Source organism: Scyliorhinus canicula, chromosome 15, assembly GCF_902713615.1.
Source record: "Scyliorhinus canicula chromosome 15, sScyCan1.1, whole genome shotgun sequence".
Lineage (NCBI taxonomy): Eukaryota > Metazoa > Chordata > Chondrichthyes > Carcharhiniformes > Scyliorhinidae > Scyliorhinus > Scyliorhinus canicula.
Genome location: NC_052160.1, coordinates 19,854,836 through 19,879,383, shown reverse-complemented (window position 1 = coordinate 19,879,383; position 24,548 = coordinate 19,854,836). Strand labels below are relative to the sequence as shown.

Here is a 24,548-nt window from a genome sequence, read left to right as displayed (position 1 = left end):
GTGTTGTGCACATGTTACTCACAACTTATCAATCCAAGCCTGAATGTTGGCCAGGCCTTGCTGCACATGGAGACGGCATCTGAGGAGTTGCATGAAGAGATGTTGGGAATGGAAACCAAAGGCATGTTCAGAGTTTAAAGAATCACCAGGGGAGGGAGAAACAGACCAGTTTCGGGAGAGAATTCTGGAACATAGGGTGGAGCAATTAAAATCAGAGCACGGATATCTCAGGGGGCTTTAGGAGGGTTAGGAGGTTACAGAGATAGTGAGGGATGAGGCCATGGAAAGATTGATTCTTAACCAGCCATCTAATCTAAAAATAAAGAATAGCTACAGAAGCCGAAATGTTTGGAAAATGATTGGTCAGCTGTTCTTCTACCAATTACATTGCTATTTTTAAAAAAAAATAATTTTTATTAAAATTTTTCCAAAATTTAAACAACTGAACTCTATTAAGAAAACAACCGCGGTAACACCCCAAGTACAATACCCATCCAACTTCAAAAGCAACTACAAACAAAAGAAAAAAACAAAAGAACACCCAACAACAAGAAGGAAAGAGATAATACCCGCCACATCGCCACATCCCACAAACCCATGTACACAGTTCTCCCTCCCTCCCGATCCAAAACCCCCCCTCCCTCCCTCCCTCCATCACCCCCCCCCCCCCCCCCCCCCGGGTTGTTGCTGCTGCCGGCCTATTTCCCTACCGTTCCGCCAGGAAGTCAGGAAAGGCAGCCACCGCCTAAAGAACCCTTGTACTGATCACCTAAGGGCAAATTTCACCTTCTCCAATTTAATGAACCCCGCCATATCATTGATCCAGGCCTCCACGCTTGGGGGCCTCGCATCCTTCCATTGGAGCAAGATCCTCCGCCGGGCTACTAGGGACGCAAAGGCCAGAACACCGGCCTCTTTCGCCTCCTGCACTCCCGGCTCCAATGCAACCCAAAAAATTGCGAGTCCCCAGCCTGGCTTGACCCTGGATCCCACCACCCTTGACACCGTCCTTGCTACCCCCTTCCAAAACTCCCCCAGCGCTGGGCACGCCCAAAATATATGGGTGTGGTTCGCCGGGCTCCCCGAGCACCTAGCACACCTGTCCTCGCCCCCAAAAAACCTACTCATCCTCGTCCCAGTCATGTGGGCCCTATGCAGCACCTTGAACTGTATGAGGCTAAGCCTCGCACAGGAAGAGGAGGAATTCACTCTCTCCAGGGCGTCCGCCCACGTCCCCTCCTCAATCTCCTCACCCAGCTCCTCTTCCCATTTATCCTTCAGTTCCTCCACCGAGGCCTCGTCGACCTCCTGCATCACCCGGTATATGTCCGAAATCCTCCCTCCTCCAACCCACACCCCGAGAGCAACCGAACCCGCACCCCTCGTGGGGGCAGCAAGGGGAACCCCTCCACCTGCTGCCTGGCAAACGCCCTCACCTGCATGTACCTAAACATGTTCCCCGGGGGGAGCCCAAACTTCCCCTCTAGCTCCCCCAAGCTCGTGAACCTCCCCTCCACAATTACATTGCTATTTTGAGATGAAAGAACAAAGAACAAAGAAAGTACAGCACAGGAACAGGCCCTTCAGCCCTCCAAGCCTGCGCCAACCATGCTGCCTGTCTGAACTAAAATCTTCTACATTTCTGGGGCCCGTAACCCTCTACTCCCATCCTATTCATGTATTTGTCAGGATGCCCCTTAAACGTCACTGTCGTCGCTGCTTCCACCACCTCCTCCAGCAGCGAGTTCCAGGTACCCACTATCCTCTGTGTAAAAAACTTACCTCGTAATCTCCTCTAAACCTTGCCCCTTGCACCTTAAACCTATGCCCCCTAGTAATTGACCCCTCTACCCTGGGAAAAAGTCTCTGACTATCCACTCAGTCTATGCCCCTCATAATTTTGTAGACCTCTATTAGGACGCCCCTCAACCTCCTTCATTCCAGTGAGAACAAACCAAGTTTATTCAACCTCTCCTCATAGCTAATGCCCTCCATACCAGGCAACATCCTGGTAAATCTCTTCTGCACCCTTTCTAAAGCCTCCACATCCTTCTGGTAGTGTGGTAACCAGAATTGAACACTATACTCCAAGTGTGGCCTAACTAAGGTTTTATACAGCTGCAATAGGTTGTAAGATACAACTCAATTTATTTTCTCCATTTCTTTCTTTCAGAATAAAGTATTGAATGTGGATGACGTGAAGGTTAAGCTACAGGTATGTCTGCCCTCTCACCCGAAATATTGTTTTTATTCAAAATCGCGGGAGCAGAAGCTTTAAAGCCTTTGGCAGGAGCATCTAAATAAAACAATTTAATTAATTTGGTAGGCTCAACATCATTAACATCCTTTTCAGAATTAGTCAAGTGGGTGGTGCTCCCAGTTTTCTGATTACCACTGCTAATAACAGTTTACAAAATTAAAATCAATGGGCTCCTCGAGCGCTTATAACTATTCCCAAAGCAAAAATAAAACAACGTTTTTGTAAGCTCGGCAACATCAATAAAACCCTTCCAAAGGTTTAGTGTCAGCTGTGGGTCAGTTACTGTCACCCTGAAGTCAGAGGTTGTGGGCTCAAGGCCTGCTCTAAGACCTGAGCAAGAAAATAGAAATTGGCACCCCAAAGAGGGCTGTCTTTTGGATGGCATTTTAAATCAAGGCCGCCTCAGCCCTCGCAGACTTGTGCCAAATATCCCATGGCACAGATTTTGAAGAAAGGCAAGATCTTGGCCAATCCCGATCCCAACACCAGGTGATCTGTTGTCCGATATTACTGTTTTGTCAGATCTGGCTGGGCAGAAATTGGCTCTGATGTTTTCCATATAAACAGTGACCACACTTCAAAAGTTCTTCATTGGCTGCAAAACACTTTGGGATATCCTATTTTTAAATAAATTTATAGAGTATCCAGTTCATTTTTTTCTCCCAGTTAAGGGGCAATTTAGTGTGGTCAATTCACCTGCCCTGCACATTTTTGGGGGATTGTGGGGGTGAGACCCACGCAGACACGGGGAGAATGTGCAAACTCCCCACGGACAGTGACCCGGGGCCGGGATCGAACCCAGGACCTCAGCGCCGTGAGGCAGCAGTGCTAACCACCGTGCCATCCTGGGATATCCCCTGGGCATGAAAGTTGCCTTATAAACGCAAGCCTTGATTTTTATAAAAGCTCAGAAGGCCCGTGAGGGTAAATCCTAAAGGGGTTTAATTCAACAACAAAAGTAGCGTGGCTAACAGCTTCAAGGTCCCAAACGGGAATACCGTTCCAGCCGGTCTCAGTCCAGGCCGGCTTTTATGAGGCGATTTCTCCGAGCCCCAGCTGATGGGCCTCCGCCGATTCGTGGGGGAGCTCGTATTCCACGGGTCTCATGGGGAAATCAACTGGATTGTCCCCCTGGGCCTCGTGGCGGTTCTTACCATTTTAAAGGTCCTATTCTGTCATCCCTGCTAAATTACTGCCACGAAAGTGAACCTTTCCCCCAGGATAGACAGCAGAGAGGAGGAGATAAGGCAACATTCTTTAAGGACACTCGACATAAAAAGGAACATGGACGTATGTCGTAGTTTATGTTCTTCCAGCGGTTTCTGTTCGGTAGAATTGGCCAAGAAGAATTCTACATGGCCCCAGGCTCCCAGACAGGTTCTCTCCCTGAGAACACTGCGCAGTGTCTGCTCTGTGGGCTACAGGCGTTTATTCATTTGATTCTATGCATCAAGTTCTCTTGAGTGGGTCTGAGAAAGGGTAAAGTTAATAAACTGGTGAAGTCACATTCTTGATATTGTTCAGCATCCTTGTTGAAGATCCCCTATCCCTGCTGGATTCAGTGAAGCCAGATGTTGCAGAGGGACCAGTTTTTATAGTTTGTTGATTGGCAGCAGGTATATTACTGGAATAATCAGGTTTTCTGTTCCAAAAGCCTTGAAATTGAGATGCAGCTCACCTTGGGAGTTTGTTGCTTTCATGTTTGAGCTAAAAACTAACAGCTCAGGCTGTACTTTTATACCTTGGGACTTGTATTGCACAGAAGTAAACAGAAATGTTAACGCTCCTTAAATTCTGTTGTGAGAAAGTCATGACTGGGAATTGTAGCATGCATCACATATCCCCCTCCCCGCCCCTACACCCCTGGATAATAGTGTGGCAAAAGGAGCCTTCCATTTCAAGTTTTCCCCATGACAAAAGGAAATCCATCAGGTAAGACTGACTGGAGATGGGAAACCGTGCAATCCCTACAGTGCGGAAAGAGACCATTCGGCCCCTCGAGTCTGCACTGACTCTCTGAAAGAGCACTCTACCTAGGCCCACTCCCCCACCCTGTCGCATTAACCCCACCCACCTAACCTGCAAGTCTTTAGACTCCAGTCAGATTATTTCTGTGAGATACTGTACAAGCTTTTCATCAGAGGGACAATGGGAGGAATTCAACTGAAGTTAATTTGTGGCGGGTTTTTCAGGGAGTTTGACTCTGCCGGTGAGTTCCCCACCGCTATTCAATGACGCTGAGTCACTTTTATAGGCCCTGGGGAATTTCTCACCGATTTCGGCCACACTTAGAATTTTCTTTTAGCACTGGGGAGCTGAACTCCGAGATCGGACCGATATTTTGAAAGGGTGCACCGATCTTTAAGTGAGCTTGTGAGTCCCCCACACACACATGGGCACTACCCCACACCCCTTAAGTGAGGACACCCCGCAATGGGGTACCTGGGGGCCCTCCCTCTTCAGCCCCCCCCCAAGCCCACTTTCTGGTCTCTCCCCTTAAGGACCCCCACCCGTCACCTCCCCCTACCCTCCCAGAGGCCCCTACATACCTGCCCTCCACTCCCCCATCCTTCAAACCCCCGCTCCACCCTCATTGTATGGGCATGGCTCCCCTCAGCCCCTGAGCCTTGGCAGTGCCACCTGGCACCTGAGCACCATTGCACTGCCACCCTGGCACCCAGGCAGCGCTCCTGACAGCTTGGTAGTGCCAAGGTGCCAACTGGGCAGTGCTAAGGTGCCTACATTCACGGGGGAGGGTCAGGGGAGCCACCCTGAACTGTTCTGGACCACCCAGGGGCCTCCGATGGACTTGGTGACCCTGCGGTGCCGCTTTGCCTGGTTCACATTTGTGTGGCCTAATATTGAATGGCGCCCGGCTGCGGCCTCACCGGGAGGCTGGTAGATCCCAGGAAGCTTGCCTAAGCAGGTTTAAAACCTACATGGGTGCGCACCATTTGGTCACACGTCTTTTGGACGGGATTCTGATTCTGATGCCTCACAGGACGTGGGTATATCCCGTGAAGCCTAAAGGCTGCTGGGATTTACCTGCCACGTTGCACTCTCACCCGAGTGAGGTGGATGTCACCTATACCTCAACCAAAAAATTCCTATTTGGCGTGTTCTCATTATGTAAGGTGCTTGCCGATGAAATTAGGATAATCTCTTTACACCGTATCTATCTTCTTGAATATTTAAATGGTTGGACCCTAATAATAATCCTGAAAGTTTCTAATGCTTACCCCTGAGGCTAACAGAGATCAGTCAATAAATCAACTGGACTCAGCAAACTGCTCTCCGTATTTACATTGAGCTGGATAATTTATAATAAAGATATCAGATGGGTTAGTAAAAATTGGTCACGCTCTCATCTTAACACTGTCAGGGCAATGTTGAAAGTATAATGTTGGCAAACTAAAATAGCAGCGGAGTTGTCTCTCTATGAATCGCGCACAAGGGAAAAAGGTGAATTAAGGGGTATGGAAATAATGTAGGAAGGTGGAGCTCAGGCCGTGATCTTACTGAATGGAGGACTGGATGACCGAATACCCCACTCCTCCTATTTTCTATGTTCTGAAGTACTTCATAAAGATATAAATGGCCTTATGTCAACTAGTGAGGAACCTTATTGATCAGGAGTATAGCGTGAAGAGTTTTGTGTGCACTGTGCATGATTTTCAATCGATTATTACTTTTTGCTAATAGAACAATAAGCACTTGAAATAGCAGCTTCAACATTTAAAAAAAGTCACAAGTAGCTCTACTGATGCATAGGGCGTGATTCACCCAAATGGGAACAAAGTCCCACAGCGAGCGCGTTTAGCTGCAGGTTTCCCACCGCTGGCAGTGCGGAGAAAAACATGGCTATTCAGTGCGACTCGCGTTGTACAAGGGGCCTGAAAGGGGAATGCCCAGCCGAGGCTGCACATAGCTCCGCTTTGTACCGTGGGGAGTTCTGGGGGAGTTACGCTCACTGGAACTCCCCAGTGCAGTGAGAGATCGGGATGCCCAACCTCTTTGGGAGGGTCTCAACCTGGCACCGCCCATGACAACTGACAATGCCAACTGGGCACCTTGGCAGTGCCAGGCTTTCACCCAAGTGGCACTGCCTGGGTACCCAGGTGGCACTAGTGGTGCCAGGGCACTACCCTGCCCAGAGGGAATGCAGCTGGGGGGCCCCGATCCCCTGGGAGATCCCAACATGTTCTGTTCCCGTAACACCATAACCCCACCTAACCTGCACATCTGTCTGGTTCCCCCTGTTTGAGCAAACAGTGCTGAACGGCACTTGTCCAAGGTCTCCGAGGGGAAAGGGATGAATCCCAAAGCCTCAGGTACATTGGGAATCTGCACATTAGAACGAGTCTAGCAGATTTGCCAAAAAGTGATCCTACCCACAATGGGCAAAATTTACATCACACATTCCGCGAGACCGTGTTGGATCTCGCAAGGCGTTGTGAGCCGGGTAGATCCCAGGAGTCTCCTGGCAGTTATCGGCCATCTTGCATCACGGCGAGCTGCTTTTCCGGTGCAGTGTGGCCATTTGATCTCGCCCATAATCTAACAAAACAGACAGGGTGCCAAACAAGGCGATAGAAGGAGGACTAACCAAAGGCTTGACCAAAGACTCAGGCTTTAAAGTACCATAGTTCTAAAAGCGCACCCTACCCCACTTCCCCGCTCTATCCCCGTAACACCATGACTCCACCTAACCTGCACATCTTTGGACACCAAGGGGCAATTTAGCACTGCCAATCCACCTAACCTGCACATCTTTGGACTGGGGGAAGAAACTGGATCACCCAGAGGAAATCCACGCAGACAATGGGAAAACGTGCAAACTCCACAGTCACCCAGCCTGAATTGAACCCAGGTCCCTGGCACTGTGAGGCAGCAGTACCATCCACTATGCTCCCGTGCCACCCCAGATTTTGAAAGAGGTGGCGAAGACCTGGGGAGACTTCTTTCCAATGTGCATTATTCGTATGCCATTGTCAGTCACTATCTAATTATTTGCTGTCTATTTTCTTTTTATGCTTTTAATAAGATAATAACCTGGGTAGGCAGCATCTGTACAAGGACCATGGCAGTTCAAAAAGATGCCTTATTCTACCGATTGCACCAGGAAGGGATCTACAGCTAGTGGCCGCCTCATTCTGTAAATAAATGAACAATGATGATGCCACAAAGTCTTTCAAAACACAAATAGTACAGCTGCGCTTCATCATTGCCAATGGGTTTTAGAATGTGACTGCGATACTGGTGGATGTCACATGTGACGGCACGCACTTCTCTCTGTTCTGATTTGAAATAATACAGTGATGGGCAGGAAATTGAATTTGGATCAAATTGGTGGAAGTGCTGATCTTTCGACAGGAAACATAACAAGAAAAGCTGATGGACTTTGCCTTTTGGTTTCAGATCTGGGATACTGCAGGACAAGAGCGATTTCGCAGTGTGACTCATGCTTATTATCGAGATGCCCACGGTAAGGGATAGCCGTCATTGGCGAATATATTTCATTGTGCATTTCATGATGAGTGTTACGTAGAATTTACAGCACCGGAACAGGCCATTCAACTCAAAAGGTCCACACCTTTGTGCACGCTGCTGGAGCTTCCTCCCACTTTTCTATTTTTCATTTATTTTGTTCTTCATGGGATGTGGGTATAATTGGCAAGGCCAGCATTTGTTACCCATCCCTAATTGTCTTTGAAGTGATTGGCTTGCTAGGCCATTTAAGAATCAAACACATTGCTGCCGAACTGGAGTCGCATGTAAGCCAAGGTAAGGACGGCAGATTACCTTCCCTAAACGACATTAGTGGACCGGGTAGGTTTTTACGACAGTTGATAATGGTCGTCATTAGATTTTTCATTCCAGATTTTTATTGAATTCAAATTGCACCATCTGCCATGTTGGGCTTTAAACCCGGGTCCCAAGAGCATTCGCCCTTGTTTTCTGGATTACTCGTCCAGTGACAATACTGCTCTGCCACCAGCTGCCCTTTATCTTCATCTCACCCTATCATGTGTTAATCTAGTTTCCCCTAAATGTATCTGTTCTGTTCACCTCAGCACAGGATGATCAACTCTTATGAAATAAAATAAGGGGCACTTCGCAATGGGACCGGGATAAGGGGAAGTGCGTGCATGTTTCAGTATTAATCCCACTCTCACTTTGCCTCTGGCAACTGAAAGCCAGCCAGGATGGAGTGTATGCTGGATTTGTTCCGAATGTTCCTCACAACGAAATTATTTCAATCGAATCTCAAAAGAGTGGAACAAATTGATCACATCTGCAGCAAAAGAGATAAATTTCATAATGAAGTGCACCTACCACAGAGGTGAGAGCACATGCTGGAAGTTCAGGGGCGCAATTCTCCCAAAGGGAGACAAACAGTCGACGCCGGAGTGAAACCCGGAGTGTTTCACTCCGGCATCGGAGGCCGCTCCTCGCCCCCTATTTCCCCCCCCCCCCCCCCCAAGGGGGCTAGGAGCGGTGGCGCGTGAATTTGGCGCGCCGGGCCTTGACACTTGCGTCAAAGCGGCGCACCGGGAATGATGCGGCCGGCGGCGCCTAAGTGACATCAGCCGCGCATGCACAGGTTGGCCGGCGCCAACCCGCACATGCGCGGTTGCCGTCTTCCCCTCCGCTGCCCCGCAAGACATGGCGGCTTGATCTTGCGGGGCGGCAGAGGGAAAAGAGTGCGTCTTTTAGAGACACCGGCCCGACGATCGGTGGGCACCGATCGCGGGCCAGTCACCTCTTGAGCACGCCCGTGGTGCTCGATCCTCCCTCCGCCCCCCACAGGCCCGACACACAGCGTTCGCGCACTGTTCACATCGGCAGCGACCAGGTGTGGTTGGCGCCGACGTGAACCGATCGGGTTCGGCAGGCTGCTCAGCCCATCCGGGCCGGAGAATCGCCGGTCGCCGTTAGAAACAGCGAGCGGCGATTCTCCGAGCGGCCTGTCGCAAAACGTGACACGCCATTTTGGGGGGGTTGGGAGAATCGCGGGGGATGCCAGGGCGGTGTGGCATGATTCGCCCGGCCGTCCCGCGATTCTCCCACCCGGCGTGGGGGCGGAGAATCGCGCCCCAGGTGTGGAGTTCAGCGAACTCACAATTCTAACCCTCTGGCATGGTTTATTTCCATATTAATGATTGGGTGTTAAACCAAAGAGGCCTTGAATGCTAATAATCCAGATTGCCACGTGGTGAAGGATAGAACTAGAGCCAATATTTGCACATATTGAGAAGCATTTATTTGCAGAGATACAACATTACAGCATGCACCTCCCAACCCAAACTTCACCTTGAGGGAACTATTCTCTGCTACCATATTACACAATTAATAAACAATTAACATTTAATTGTTGGCACCCTGGGTGCCCAAGCGCTAACATGCACTCCTATCACACAACAATCCAATACTTCATGGACTGTGTTTACTGATGGGCCAGGTCATCAATAAATTTAAGGGAATAAATTAAATAGGGGGACAAAAGTATGCCATAGAAATTGGATTGCACTGCATCCAGTTTACAGAAATAAAACATGGCAGGTGACACACCTACCCCACTGCCTGCCATTTGGGGTTTGACGGCCTAATAGCCTTAAGCTCTTAAATTGTAAAGAGGAGGTAGCGAGTCAGAAAAACAAATATCTATAGGTTCAGTGAGTGGGCAAGAATTTCACAGATTGAATATAGCCTGGGTAAATGTGGACTTGTCCACATTGACAGGAGTAGAAAAGCAGTATACTATTTAAATGGAGAAAGATTGCAGAACTTGCTGGTTCATAGGGATCTAGGTGTCCTGGCACATGAATCAAATAACGTAAGTATGCAGTGCTCATCACTGATAACAGCACCCTTTTTACCAATGAGGAATTCTCAAAGTTCTCAAATGGAGTCAAACACATTTGGACAGCCCACACCACCCTTCTTCAAACAGCTTGGCTGAGCGAGTGGTACAGACTTTTAAGAAGGGGGATAAAAAGGGGGAAGGCGCATAGAATAGTGGCACTTGAGAATTGAGAACAGTACAGCACAGAACAGGCCCTTCGGCCCTCGATGTTGTGCCGAGCAATGATCACCCTACTCAAACTCACGTATCCACCCTATACCCGTAACCCAACAACTTGGGGCCTCACGGTAGCATGGTGGTTAGCATCAATGCTTCACAGCTCCAGGGTCCCAGGTTCGATTCCCGGCTGGGTCACTGTCTGTGTGGAGTCTGCACGTCCTCCCCGTGTGTGCGTGGGTTTCCTCCGGGTGCTCCGGTTTCCTCCCACAGTCCAAAGATGTGCGGGTTAGGTGGATTGGCCATGCTAAATTGCCCGTATTGTAAGGTTAATGGGGGGATTGTTGGGTTACGTGGGTTTAAGTAGGGTGATCATTGTTCGGCACAACATCGAGGGCCGAAGGGCCTGTTCTGTGCTGTACTGTTCTATGTTCTATGTTCTAACTCCCCCTTAACCTTACTTTTTTGGACACTACGGGCAATTTTAGCATGGCCAATCCACCTAACCTGCACATCTTTGGACTGTGGGAGGAAACCGGAGCACCCGGAGGAAACCCACACACACACGGGGAGGACGTGCAGACTCCGCACAGACAGTGACCCAGCCGGGAACCGAACCTGGGACCCTGGAGCTGTAAAGCATTGATGCTAACCACCATGCTACCATGCTTATTGCAAGAGGAATGGAATACAAAGGTGGAAGTTTTATTACAGCTGTACAAGGCCTTGATGAGACCACATCTGGAATAATGTGTACAGTTTTGGTCTCATTTTGAGAAATATATTGCATTCGGAGCTGTTCAGAGAAGGTTCACTGGACTCATCTGTGGGTTGCAGGTTTATCTAATGACGAAAGGTTAGATGTATACCCATTGGAGTTTAGAAGATTGAGAGGTGATCTTATTGAAACATATAACATCCTGAAGGGCCTTGATAGGGTGGTGTAATAACCCTCATGTGACCCACCGGGATGACCCAATTCATTTCTCCGTGGGGTTTGAGAATACGAGCTCCCTCGCTGAGTGGCGGAAGCCAAGCAGCTGGGGCTCGTGAAGCTTGCACTTAAAAGCTGGCCCGGATTGGGACTGGCATGATCGGTAGGCTTGGCGTATGTGCTGGATGTCACGTGGTGGCCTAATACTTCTGTTTACCGAATAAACCTTTGTTGTGTAACCTCTTCGGGACTCCTGAAGATATTATGCCGATGATGAGGTTGGGATTCAAACCCACCCATGGATGTTTACCAGATACCGCCCACCACTTCATCGACCGTCGGAGGGAGGCTACGCCAATTGTTCAGTGTCCATGGTACCCTAGAAGTGCTCATCACTGATAACAGCACCCTTTTTACCAATGAGGAATTTTCAAAGTTCTCAAATGGAGTCAAACACATTTGGACAGCCCCACACCACCCTTCTTCAAACAGCTTGGCTGAGCGAGTGGTACAGACTTTTAAGAAGGGGGATAAAAAAACAACCCACAGAATCAGTTGAGACAAAATTGGCACGGTTCCTGTTCAACCAAGCCACATATAATGACCGGTGTAGCCCTGGCAGAATTACTGATGGGCCGAAGACTATGAACCCATTTAAGCCAAATGTTTCCCAATCTTCGTGGGAAGGTGGAGAAGAAATGGGGGGAGGGGCGGGATTCTACGGGCCTCGTCGCCGAAATTGTGCTTGGGCGGAGAATAGGCATCAAACCCGAGATCATGTCCGATGCCGCTCCCGCAATTCTCCGGTCCCCGGAGAAACGCCACCAATCGGGCGCACGCAGTCGATGCGGCGCCATTTGGGGACCATTGAAAGAGGCCCCCGCGACAATTCTCCAAGTGCAGCTGGCCAAAGTTCCCACCGGCGTGGTTCTCTGGTGGGGGCGAGGGGATCATTCACCGGGGGGCGGCCTCCAGGACGGCCACCGATCCACGAGTGCGCGTGATCTGGGGGGGGGGGGGACGACGATCTTCTTGATGCCGGTCTGCGGTGTTGGTCCACCTTGTCCCGCGGGGCGGCCAACACAGGCCACCGCCTTACGCATGCACGGACCCCCGACTGAAAGTGCAGGGTCCCGTGTCGGCAGCTGGAGCTGCAAGGAGTACGCCGGGGCCCTGCTAGCCCCCTCCAGGTAGGAGAATCACTCTGGACCTTCTCCAGGTAAGTCCAGAGTGATTCGCATGCATTTTTTTCGCGGGCATGGGGACGTAGCCTCAGTATTGGAGAATCCTGCCCAAGATCTCCAGAAAAAGTACCATGACCACTGGAAGCAGAGCGAGGTCCAGAATTTTGGCGACAGTGCCCGGTGGATATCGGGACGTCATAGAGGAGACTGGACCAGTCTCTTATACGGTCAAAACCAAGGAGTGGACCATCTCCAAGGCAGGAAACTCTCACAAGAGCCAGCCCTGTCAGATGAATCAGTCCCTCATCCCTCGTGCCCATCATCCATGAGCCAGGCAGTACTACCCCCCAAGGGCCAGCATACTGATATGCACAGATGGAGGATTCTGGATCAGACATGGAAACAGAATCATCCATTATCTCGGATGGCAGTTTGGTCACAGAGAGCCCCCCCAGATGATCGACATGGAAGCGACGCTCCCTGATACATTATACCCACCCTCCTCACCGACCCAGCCCCACAACAGTTGGAAACAGCCAAAGGAGACTTTCTCCACTGCCAATTATAGAGGGACCTATGTACTATGGGGTAGGGATGTAATGACCCTCATGAGACCCACAGGGATGACCCAATCGATCTCCCCGTGGGGCTTGGGAATATGAGGCCCCCTGTTGTGGGGTGGAGGCAATGGAGTCTAGGGTTATGGGGGACAGACAAGAAAGGAGAGTTGAGACCACAACTCGATCAGCCATGATCTTGTTGAATGGTGCAGCAGGCTTGAAAGGCCAAATGGCCTGCACCTGATCAAAATGTCACCGACTGCCAGCCAAGCAGTTGTTTGATGGTTCAGTTCCCGTTAATTGCAAATACTTACCAATTGTGCAATACACGGTACCTCACACCTCACACACAAATGTGCACCCATCAGAGAGGCGAGATGGCTAATCCCAAAAAGGCAGCTCCTCTGAAAGTGCAGCACTTCCTCACCATTGCCCCGGAAGATCAGCCTCAATTCTCTGCTTACATCCCTGGAGCGAGACCTAAAAATGCACAACCATCTGACTTAGAGGCGGGAGTGCTACTCACTGAGTCACAACAATTGTGCAGTATAATATGTCCCCATCATACTCATAGAAAACTATGTAGCCAAGATATATGACAAGACTTACCTTCCGGAAGCAGAGAGGAGCAGACCTGCGCGGGACACTGCTGAAGGGGAGAGGATAAAGGCAGCGCCAGGCTCGGGGCTGAGCAGAGAGGAGCGGACCTGTGCGGGACACTGCTGAAGGGGAGAGGATAAAGGCAGCGCCAGGCTCGGGGCTGAGCAGAGAGGAGCGGGCCTGTGCGGGACACTGCTGCAGGGGAGAGGATAAAGGCAGCGCCAGGCTCGGGGCTGAGCAGAGAGGAGCAGACCTGCGCGGGACACTGCTGAAGGGGAGAGGATAAAGGCAGCGCCAGGCTCGGGGCTGAGCAGAGAGGAGCGGACCTGCGCGGGAAATTGCGCTGCGGGTAGGACAGCTGCTTGTCTGTTTCTTTATTTCAAAATTCAAAAAAAACCTGGTAAAGTGACATCACAGGAGACTGTGACCTGTTTGGCTGAAAGGCAGATTGGGCTAAATTTGAAAATTTGTGGAGTTACTAGTTTTAATTTGATTAAGGGGCTGGTTTAGCACAGGCTTTTAAAGCACTCCAAGGCAGGCTAGCAGCACGGTTCAATTCCCGTACCAGCCTCCCCAAACAGGTGCCGGAATGTGGCGACTAGGGGCTTTTCACAGTAACTTCATTTGAAGCCTACTTGTGACAATTAGCGATTTTCATTTATTTCATTTCATTTCATTTTCATTTAAATTACTATTGTTTAATTTTTATATCTCACTTAAATAACTATTTTGGGTTGATTTAAATTACAATTTTTAAGTTGATTTAAATAACTTTTTAAATTTCAATTAAATAACTATTTAATTTGTTGTCAGATCAAGCAAGATAACTACTCAGGGATAAAGCTAATTAAATAGTATACAGGAGATTGGATATAATCCGACACAAAAACATCTTTCTAAAGTTTAATTTCAAAAGTTTAATTTAAAGGAATAAATCATGGCAGGACAGCTCCCAGGCGTGGTCTTCTCCTCTTGCTCCATGTGGCAGGCTGGGGACAGTTCCAGTCCCCAGCGTCAGCATGTGTGCAGGAAGTGTCTCTAGTTACATCTGGAAGCTTGAGTTTCAGAGCTGCAGCGGAGGCTGGAGACACTGTGGAGCATCCGCGAGTCGGAGAGCATCGTGGATAGCACGTATAGAGAGGTGGTCACACCGCAGGCTCAGGCCCCGCAGGCAGGAAGGGAATGGGTGACCACCAGACAGAGCAAGAGAGCGAGGCAGGTAGTGTAGGAATCTCCTGTGGCCATTCCCCTGCAGAACAGATATACCGTTGAGGGGAATGGCCTCTCAGGGGAAAACAGCAACAGCCAAACTCGTGGCACCATGGTTGGTTCTGCTGCAGAGGGGAGGGGTGATAAGTGTGACAGTGCAATAGTTATAGGGGATTCAATTGTGAGGGGAATAGACAGGCGTTTCTGTGGCCGCAAACAAGACTCCAGGATGGCATGTTGCCTCCCTGGTGCTAGAGTCAAGGATGTCTCGGAGCGGGTACAGGACATTCTGGAGGGGGAGGGTAAACAGCCAGTGGTTGTGGTACACATAGGTACAAACGACATAAGTAAAAAAAGGTAAATGAGGTCCTAAAAGCAGAATACAGGGAGCTAGGAAGGAAGTTAAGAAATCGGACCTCGAAGGTAGTGATCTCAGGATTACTACCGGTGCCACGTGCTAGTCAGAATAGAAATAACAGGATATATAGGATGAATACGTGGCTGAAGGAATGGTGTCGGGGGGGGGGGGGGTTCAGATTCCTGGGGCATTGGGACCGGTTCTGGGGGAGGTGGGACCTGTACAAACTGGGCGTGTTACACCCGGGCAGGACTGGAACTGATGTCCTCGGGGGGCTATTTGCTAGAGCAGATGGGGAGTGTTTAAACTAATGTGGCAGGGGGATGGGAACCGATGCAGGAAGTCAAAAGTGTAAAACAGGGACAGAAACAAAAGGCAGTAAGGGGGAAAGTGTAAGGCAGAGAAGCCATAGTCAAAAATCAAAAAGGGCGACATACAAGGTATAGTGACTCAGTGAAAAGGCCTAGTAATACTAAAAGTAATAAAACGGGAAGTAAAAACATAAATGGAAAGCGACGTGGCAGGTTGTTACATGAAGATATGGGTTCAATGACAAGAAAAATTAGGAGAAAAAAGTTAAGAGGAAAAATAACTTAGGAGAGGTTACTGATCAAGGTGTTAAGATTCAAAACAGAGGCATAAAAGCCAACATAAGTGTACTTTACCTGAATGCTCATAATATTCGGAATAAGGTAAATGAGTTGATGGCGCAAATCATCATGAATGACTATGATTTAGTGGCCATTACTGAAATATGGTTAAAGGATGGTTACGACTGGGAGTTAAATACCCAAGGGTATCAAACTATTCGGAAGGACAGATTGGATGGTAAGGGAGATGGTGTAGCTTTGTTATTTAAGGATGACATCCGGACGATAGTAAGGGATGACATCGGTGCTATGTAGGATAAGGTTGAATCCATTTGGGTGGAAATCAGGATTAGTAAGGCGAAAAAGTCACTGATAGGAGTAGTCTATAGGCCACCAAATAGTAACATTATGGTGGGGCAGGCAATAAACAAAGAAATAACTGATGCATGTAGAAATGGTACAGCGGTTATCATGGGGGATTTTAATCTACATGTCGATTGGTTTAACCAGGTCGGTCAAGGCAGCCTGGAGGAGGAGTTTATAGAATGTATCCGCGATAGTTTCCTTGAACAGTATGTAATGGAACCTACGGGGGAACAAGCGGTCCTAGGTCTGGTCCTGTGTAATGAGACAGGATTGATTAATAATCTCATAGTTAGGGATCCTCTCGGAAGGAGCGATCACAAATATGGTGGAATTTAAAATACAGATGGAGGGTGAGAAGGTAAAATTAAACACTTGTGTTTTGTGCTTAAACAAAGGAGATTACAATGGGATGAGAGAAGAGCTAGCTAAGGTAGACTGGGTGAAATAGTTGAGGAACAGTGGAGAACCTTCCAAGCGATTTTTCACAGTGCTCAGCAAAGGTTTATACCATCAAAAAGGAAGGATGGTAGAAAGAGGGAAAAATCGACCGTGGATATCTAAGGAAATAAGGGAGAGTATCAAATTGAAGGGAAAAGTATACAAAGTGGCAAAGATTATTGGAGACTAGAGGACTGGGAAATCTTTAGGGGGCAACAGAAAGCTACTAAAAAAGCTATAAAGAATAATAAGATAAATTATGAGAGTAAACTTGCTCAGAATATAAAAACAGATAGTAAATGTTTCTATAAATATATAAAACAAAAAAGAGTGGCAAAGGTAAATATTGATCCTTTAGAGGATGAGAAGGGAGATTTAATAATGGGAGATGAGGAAATGGCCGAGGAACTGAACAGGTTTTTTGGGTCGGTCTTCACAGTGGAAAACACAAATAACATGCCAGTGGCTGATGGAAATGAGGCTATGACAGCTGAGGACATTGAGATGATTGTTATCACTAAGGAGGTGGTGATGGGCACGCTAATGGGGCTAAAGGTAGACAAGTCTCCTGGCCCTGATGGAATGCATCCCAGAGTGCTAAACGAGATGGCTAGGGAAATTGCAAATGCACTCGTGATAATTTATCAAAATTCACTAGACTCTGGGGTGGTCACGGCAGATTGGAAATTAGCAAACATGACACCACTGTTTAAAAAAGCGGGTAATTATCGGCCAGTTAGCTTAACTTCGGTAGTAGGGAAGATGCTGGAATCTATCATCAAGGAAGAAATAGCGAGGCATCTGGGTGGAAATTGTCCCATTGGGCAGACGCAGCACGGGTTCATAAAGGGCAGGTCGTGCCCAACTAATTTTGTGGAATTTTTTGAGGACATTACCAGTGCGGTACACAACAGGGAGCCAATGAATGTGGTATATCTGGATTTCCAGAAAGCTTTTGAAAAGGTGCCACACAAAAGGTTGCTGCATAAGATAAAGATGCATGGCATTACGGGTAAAGTAGTAGCATGGAAAAGAGGATTGGTTAATTAATAGAAAGCAAAGAGTGGGGATTCATGGGTGTTTCTCTCATTGGCTAGTGGTGTTCCTCAGGGATCAGTGTTGGGCCCACAATTTTTCACAATTTACAGAGATTATTTGGAGTTGGGGACCAAGTGCAATGTGTCCAAGTTTGCAGACGACATTAAGATGAGTAGTAAAGCAAAAAGTGCAGAGGATACTGTAAGTCTGCAAAGGGATTTGGCTAGATTAAGTGAATGGGTTAGGGTCTGTCAGCTGGAATCTGATGTTGACAAATGTGAGGTTATCCATTTTGGTAGGAATAACAGCAAAAGATATTATTATTTAAATGATAAAATATTAAAACATGCTGCTGTGCAGAGAGACCTGGGTGTGCTAGTGAATGAGTCGCAAAAAGTTGGTTTACAGGTGCAACAGGTGATTAAGAAGGCAAATGGAGTTTTGTCCTTCATGGCTAGAGGGATGGAGTTTAAGACTAGGGAGGTTATGCTGTAATTGTATAAGGTGTTAGTGAGGCCACACCTGGAGTATTGTGTTCAGTTTTCAGAGCTGAAGGGGTTGGATTACAAGGAGAGGTTGAGTAGACTGGGACTGTACTCATTGGAATTTAGAAAGATGCGGGGGGATCTTACAGAAACATATAAAATTAGGAAGGGAATAGATAGGATAGATGCGGGCAGGTTGTTTTCACTGGCGGGTGAAAGCAGAACTAGGGGGTATAGCCTCAAAATAAGGGGAAGTAGATTTAGGACTGAGTTTAGGAGGAACTTCTTCACCCAAAGGGTTGTGAATCTATGGAATTCCTTGCCCAGTGAAGCAGTTGAGGCTCCTTCATTAAATGTTTTGAAGATAAAGATAGATAGTTTTTGGAAGAATAAAGGGATGAAGGGTTATGGTGTTCAGGCCGGAAAGTGGAGCTGAGTCCACAAAAGATCAGCCATGATCTCATTAAATGGCGGATCAGGCTCGAGGGGCCAGATGGCTTACTCCTGCTCCTAGTTCTTATGTTCTTATGTTCTATGTCACTTGTACAACAAAGGCAATTTGACAGAAAGTATCTCTACTCTCGCTGGTATAGTCCCTTGGAGAACAGAGAACAATGACTGTCTCCCAGTATTTCCTTGGTAAATTGAACACAGATTGACTAACCTTATGTGGGAGAGCAATAAATGATGCTGGGAACCAAAATCAATATACCTCGATAAAAGCCATCAGATTTTGCTGTCAAAAAAGATTTATTTCACGGAACCATCTGCCTCATATTTATTGACAACAGATATTTTCACTTGTTTTCTTCAAAGTGGATGGATGAAAAGAGTGGTTTTATTGTCCTATTATATTGACTCACAGAGTCACTGAAGAAGAGATGTTTTTTCCGAACTATTCCCGGAATATTTCTTTTCTCTCTTTGAATCTTTGTACCGTCTTGTTTTTTCATCTGTTTGCCTCTCAGTCTCAGTCTCTCCTCTCTTTCTCCTGTTTCCCCCCCTCCCCCGTTATTTCTCTCTCTCCCGGTTACGTTTACAGTTGTTTATCACTCATTCTCACCCTCTCTTCCCATCTGTTTCGCTCGCCCAATCTGTCTCTTATTCTTTATGTCTCTCTATTTGGTTGTCTCCCTCTCCTTCTCATTCTGTTTCTCTTTATCATTTTGAAGTTTCTCTGGGCACAGGTTTACCACCAATTTCTCTGTGTAAAATGATAAACAGCTGTTACCTTCTGGCTCTAAAGAGACGATGAAGAAATGGTTACAAAAATACAAAGCATCAAACATGTAACTTAGTTTAAATAGGTTAAATAGTAGTGTCACAGCATATTTACTTTGAATCACTCCAGTGCAGAAGGAGGCCATTCGGCCCATCGAGTCTACACTGACCCTCTGAACAAGCCCCCTAACCAGGCCCACTCCTCCATTCTATCCCTGTAACCCCATAACCCTGGCTAACCTTTTGGACACTGTGGGCAAAATTTAGCATGACCAATCCACCTATCCTGCACATCTTTGGATTGTGAGAGGAAACGGGAGCACCCGGAGGAAGCCCACGCAGACATAGGGAGAACATATGAACTCCACACAGGCAGTCACCCACGGCTGGAATTGAACCTGGGTCCCTGGTGCGATGAGGCGGCAGTGCTAAGCACTGTGGCACAAAGTAGTTGAGAACATCATTAGCAACAGTGCAGCTCTTCCAAAAATGTAATCACCAAAATTGGTTCACAAATAAGCTATCTTCAAATTTTACACAAATCTCTTTGACTACATTTCCAGCTTTTCTGGATGTTTTATACAGATCTAAACATAACCCATCAAAAATGATGGCATGCGTGGTTCACAAGCAGGGGGCAAATTTAACCTGACTCCCTGGTCAGGAAGCCCCCGGGATCAGGTGGAATGCTAGCTTTCCCCACCCAACGTTCCTCTCCACTGTTACAGGGGCCAATATTGGGAGATGTGCAGAACCAGCATTGCACCTGATCCTGTTGGTTTTCCCGACAGATCAAATCGAGCTGATGGCATCTGAGGAATCACCGTGTCTTTAATACCTTATCGAGGAGGAGCCATCCACGGATTGGAAGGTGATTCCCTCATACTTTATTGAAGTGAAGCTGGGAAACATCGGAGCAGGGGCCAGAGCGGGATGAGTTCCAAGGGAATTGTGACCTCCACTGATTTACTGCTGCACATCTTCCCACTTGCTATTGAATCAGTGCAGAGCCAACCGTGGGATATTCAGGCTTCAGCATTAGAAGGGATTTTTGGAAGAGAGAGCTTCCTCAAATGAATTTGATGCATTGTTTGAAAATGTGGCTTTTTGCTGGAAGGATGGTTCTGGGGTAGAGAGCTGTTAGATCAAGGGGCAGTTTTGATCTGTTCATTAATTGAGCGCTTGTGACAATGGAGTTCAGTTCCTGCTATTTAGTGTTGTTTAATCCATTCCTTAAACCTGATTGATTATTTGCTCTATCTTTTGGCAGTTTTTCTTCTGAAGGTTTGGGTCTTAAGCAATTAAAAACAATCATTTGTGGTGCATAAATCCCATTGTCCACTGATGTCAAGTAGACAATTTGCTGATCTTAGTCTTAAGGTGGACCTTGCAATAGTGTTTAAATTGTTGATCTCTCACATATCTGTTTGGAGTTTGTATCTGCTCCCCATGTCTGCGTAGGTTTCCTCCGGGTGCTCCGGCTTCCTTCCACAGTCCAAAGATAGATAGATGTTTACAGCATGGGAACAGGCCTGTGGGATTTACCACACAATCTGCCATTGGCCGGTGGTGGGATCTTCTGGTCCCCCCGTTGCCAATGGAGTTTCCCATTGAATGCACCCATCGCCGCCGTGAAACCTGGAGGGCGTCGGACCTGCGTCGCCGTGAAAATTTGCGCGGCCCGCTATTCTCCGAACCGGCGTGAGTGCGGAGAATCGCGCCCAGGATGCTTTCTATTGTGCATCTGTAAAAATTAGTGAGAGTCAATGTGGACATGCTGAATTTCCTTAGTTTCCTGAGGAAGTATAGGTGCTGTTGTGCTGGCATGATGGTGGTCTTCTTGTGTGCAGACTATCATTAATTCTTATCATGGGTATTGCAGAAGAAGGGAAAGTATGTGTGGCTTATTCAAAGCTAAGAACATCATTTCTTGCCTCTCACTGTCTGCAATTTCTCTTTCTTCACGCTTTGTAGGCAGGATGTGACCGATACGCCGAGCTTCAAGCAGTTAAGGAGTTGCAGGCTGGCACATTTATTCAGCTCCAAGCGACATGCTCTTTCATCATTGTTAAACAAAGCCAGCGTGAATATGCATTAGCAGCTTTTTCTCCCCAAACACATTAGGGACCTGTCAGACAGCCAGGTGACAGTTTGCTACAGTTGGTCGGAGTGTATAACTAAAGCAAACATCTGCAGGGTCAGATGTCATCAAATAAAGGGTGTGGTGTAACTCATGTTCATAATAAAATTAATCGTATTCACCTATTTAATATGCTTTATAAAAGAATGTCAAATAATATTCCTTTAAAAATAATCTTCACCCGACATATTTCATTAATAAATAACCTGTTGTGTGTGGAAGTGTAGCAGTTATAAATCACAGGACTGATGTATGTGTCACACTCAATTAAAAATCTCATTAGTATCCCTGGTTGACGCGCAACACCTTATTATCTAACTGCGGCTACAAGTCTTTTTTTTCACGCTTCCTCGGAAAGCTTTGAAGTGTATTTTGTGTCATATTTACATGATTATATAAAACAGTTCAAGTACAATTGTACAACATGATTCTGTTGCTTTTCCATTGAATCCCCTGAGTGCTTGTTGTTTTGTGGGAGCAACTATAGTCGGAGCCACAGAGACCGGAAGTGCTTTGCCAACGCAGATGGGAAGAGGTTTAGCGCTGAGTCCCCAAATACTCAAACAACTCAACAATGGAAGTGGCAGCTGCGCTGGCATTCACAGAGCGCGTCAACATGTACTCGGAAGCGATGGTGACATTTTTGCGTGCGACCAAGGGCAATTAGGATTGGGCTACAAATGCTACCCTTTGATACTGACCGCCCACACCCCCTGCCTCTGGCTGGAATGCTCCGGCCTCACCCGCAGTGGGCCTAATGATGGGCCGGAGGGGAACATATCGCAGGAGCGAAAAAATCAGTTGCTGCACGGCACGCTTTTCCCAACATGACATGTCAGGAACGCCATTTGAATACATCAGTATATTTGGACGGTCATCCTCAAGGCAGTTCGCCGGAATCACTCTGCCACACTGGATCAAAAGGCCACGCTGGTGTCTAGTTAGATCGGCGTGATTCACGACCGCATGTAAGCGATGTGCACCTGCCGACCTGCTCTTCACTCCTGACTGTGACGTCTGTTCCCCTACTTTGCATCACACAATGCCCACAGCACCTTGGACTCTGCACCAGCTTCACAGGCAGCACCACTTTGCTCTCAAGGTGGGGTTACAGAGGCAAGAGTCTATATACCAGACCAGCGGGAAGGTAGGGGTAGGTTGAGGTCAGGAGCTGAGTGATATTGGCAGCACCCACACTGAGCAGGTTATTGCTAAATGCTGCTTGATGACACTGTTGATGATTCCTTCCATCACTTTACTGATGATTGAGAGTAGACTGATAGGGTGGTAATTGGCCGGGTTAGATTTGTCCTGTTTCTTGTGTACAGGACATACCTGGGTAATGTTATACATTGCCGGTACTGGAACAGCTTGGCTAGGAGTCCAGCAGGTTCTGGAGCACAAGTCTTCAGCACTACAGCCGGAATATTGTCAGGGCTCATACAGTATGCAGGGGCTTCAGCCGTTTTTTGATATCACATTGGGTGGAATCGAATTGGCTTAAAACTGGCATCTGTGATGCTGGGGACCTCTGGAGGAGACCGAGATAGATCATCCACTCGGCACTTCTGGCTGAAGATTGTTGCGAATGCCGCAGCCTTGTCTTTTGCACTGATGTGCTGTGCTCCTCCCTCATTGAGGATGGGGATATTTGTGGAGCGTCCTCTCTAGTGAGTTGTTTAATTGTCCACCACCATTCATGGCTGGATGTGGCAGGACTGCAGAGCTTAGATCTGATCCGTTGGTTGTGGGATTGTCTATCACTTGCTGCTGATGCTGTTTGGCATGGAGGTAGTCCTCCGTTGTAGCTTCACCAGTTTGGCACCTGATTTTTTGATATGCCTGATGTTGCTCCTGGCATGCCCTCCTGCACTCTTCATTGAACAAGCGTTGATCTCCTGACTTAGTGGTTATGGTAGACTGGGGGATATGCCGGGCCATCAGGTTGCAGAATGTGGCTGAATACAATTCTGCTGCTGCTGATGGCCCACAGAACCTCATGGATGCCCAGTCTTGAGTTGCTAGATCTGTTCTGAATTTATCGCATTTAGCACAATGGTAGTGCCACACAACACAATGACGGGGTCCTCAATGTGAAGTAGGGACTTTGTCTCCACAAGGACTGTGAAGTGGTTCCTCCTACTGATACGGTTATGGACAGATACATCTGCGGCAGGCAGGTTGGTGAGGATGAGGCCTGGTATGTTCTTCCCTCTTATTGGTTCGCTCACTAGACCCAATCTGGCAGTTATGTCCTATAGGACTTGGCCAGTTTGGTCAGTAGTGGTGCTACCAAACGACTCCCAGTGATGGACATTGGCGTCCCCCACCCAGAGTACATTCTGCGCCCTTGCCACCCTCATTGCTTCCTCCAAGTGTTGCTCCACATGGAGGAGTACTGATACATCAGCCGAGGGTGGATGTGGTAATCAGCGGGATGGTTCCTTGCCCATGCTTTAGCTGAAGCCATGTGACCTCAAGAGGTCTAGAGTCGATGTTGAGGACTCCCAGGGCAACTCCCTCCCGACTGTATACCACTGTGCCACCACCACCTCGCCACCCAGGTGATCGTGTTAGTGGTGTCTGGGACGTTATCTGTGAGGTATGATTCCGTGAGGATGACTGTTGCTTGGCTACTCTGTGAGACTGCTCTCCCAATTTTGGCACCAGCCCCCAGATATCCAGATATTAATAAGGAGGACTTTGCAGGGTTGACAGGGCTGGGTGTGCCATTGTCTTTTCCAGTGTCTAGGTCAATGCCGAGTGGTCCATCCAATTTCTTTCCTTTTAAACTTTGTAGCGGTTTTGATACATTGCTGTGGATCTGGAGTCACATGTTAGACAGATCAGTAAACCAGATGGGTTTTTACGACAATCAACAATGGTTTTGGGCAGCATGTGGTGCAGTGGATAGCACTAGCGCTGAGGACCCGGGTCCAAATCCCGGCCCTGGGTCACTGTCCGTGTGGCGTGTGCACATTCTCCCCGTGTCTGCGTGGGTTTCAACCTCACAACCCAAAGATGTGCAGGTTAGATGGATTGGCCATGCTAAATTGCCCCTTAATTGGAAAAAACAATAATTGGGAACTCTAAAGTTACAAAAAAAAACAATGGCTTCACGGTCATCGTTAGACTTTTAATT

General features: G+C 47.8%; 1 protein-coding gene across 2 annotated transcripts in view; it reads left to right on the top strand.

The window, feature by feature from the left end:
* LOC119978211 (ras-related protein Rab-26-like) overlaps positions 1-24,548 on the top strand; it is a 378,668-nt gene that overhangs the window by 216,229 nt on the left and 137,891 nt on the right. For both annotated transcript variants that reach the window (XM_038819652.1, XM_038819653.1), the window contains exons 3-4: positions 2,174-2,215; positions 7,679-7,745. In XM_038819652.1, coding sequence (XP_038675580.1) covers positions 2,174-2,215; positions 7,679-7,745 — 109 coding nt within the window. The remainder of the gene's footprint in view (positions 1-2,173; positions 2,216-7,678; positions 7,746-24,548) is intronic.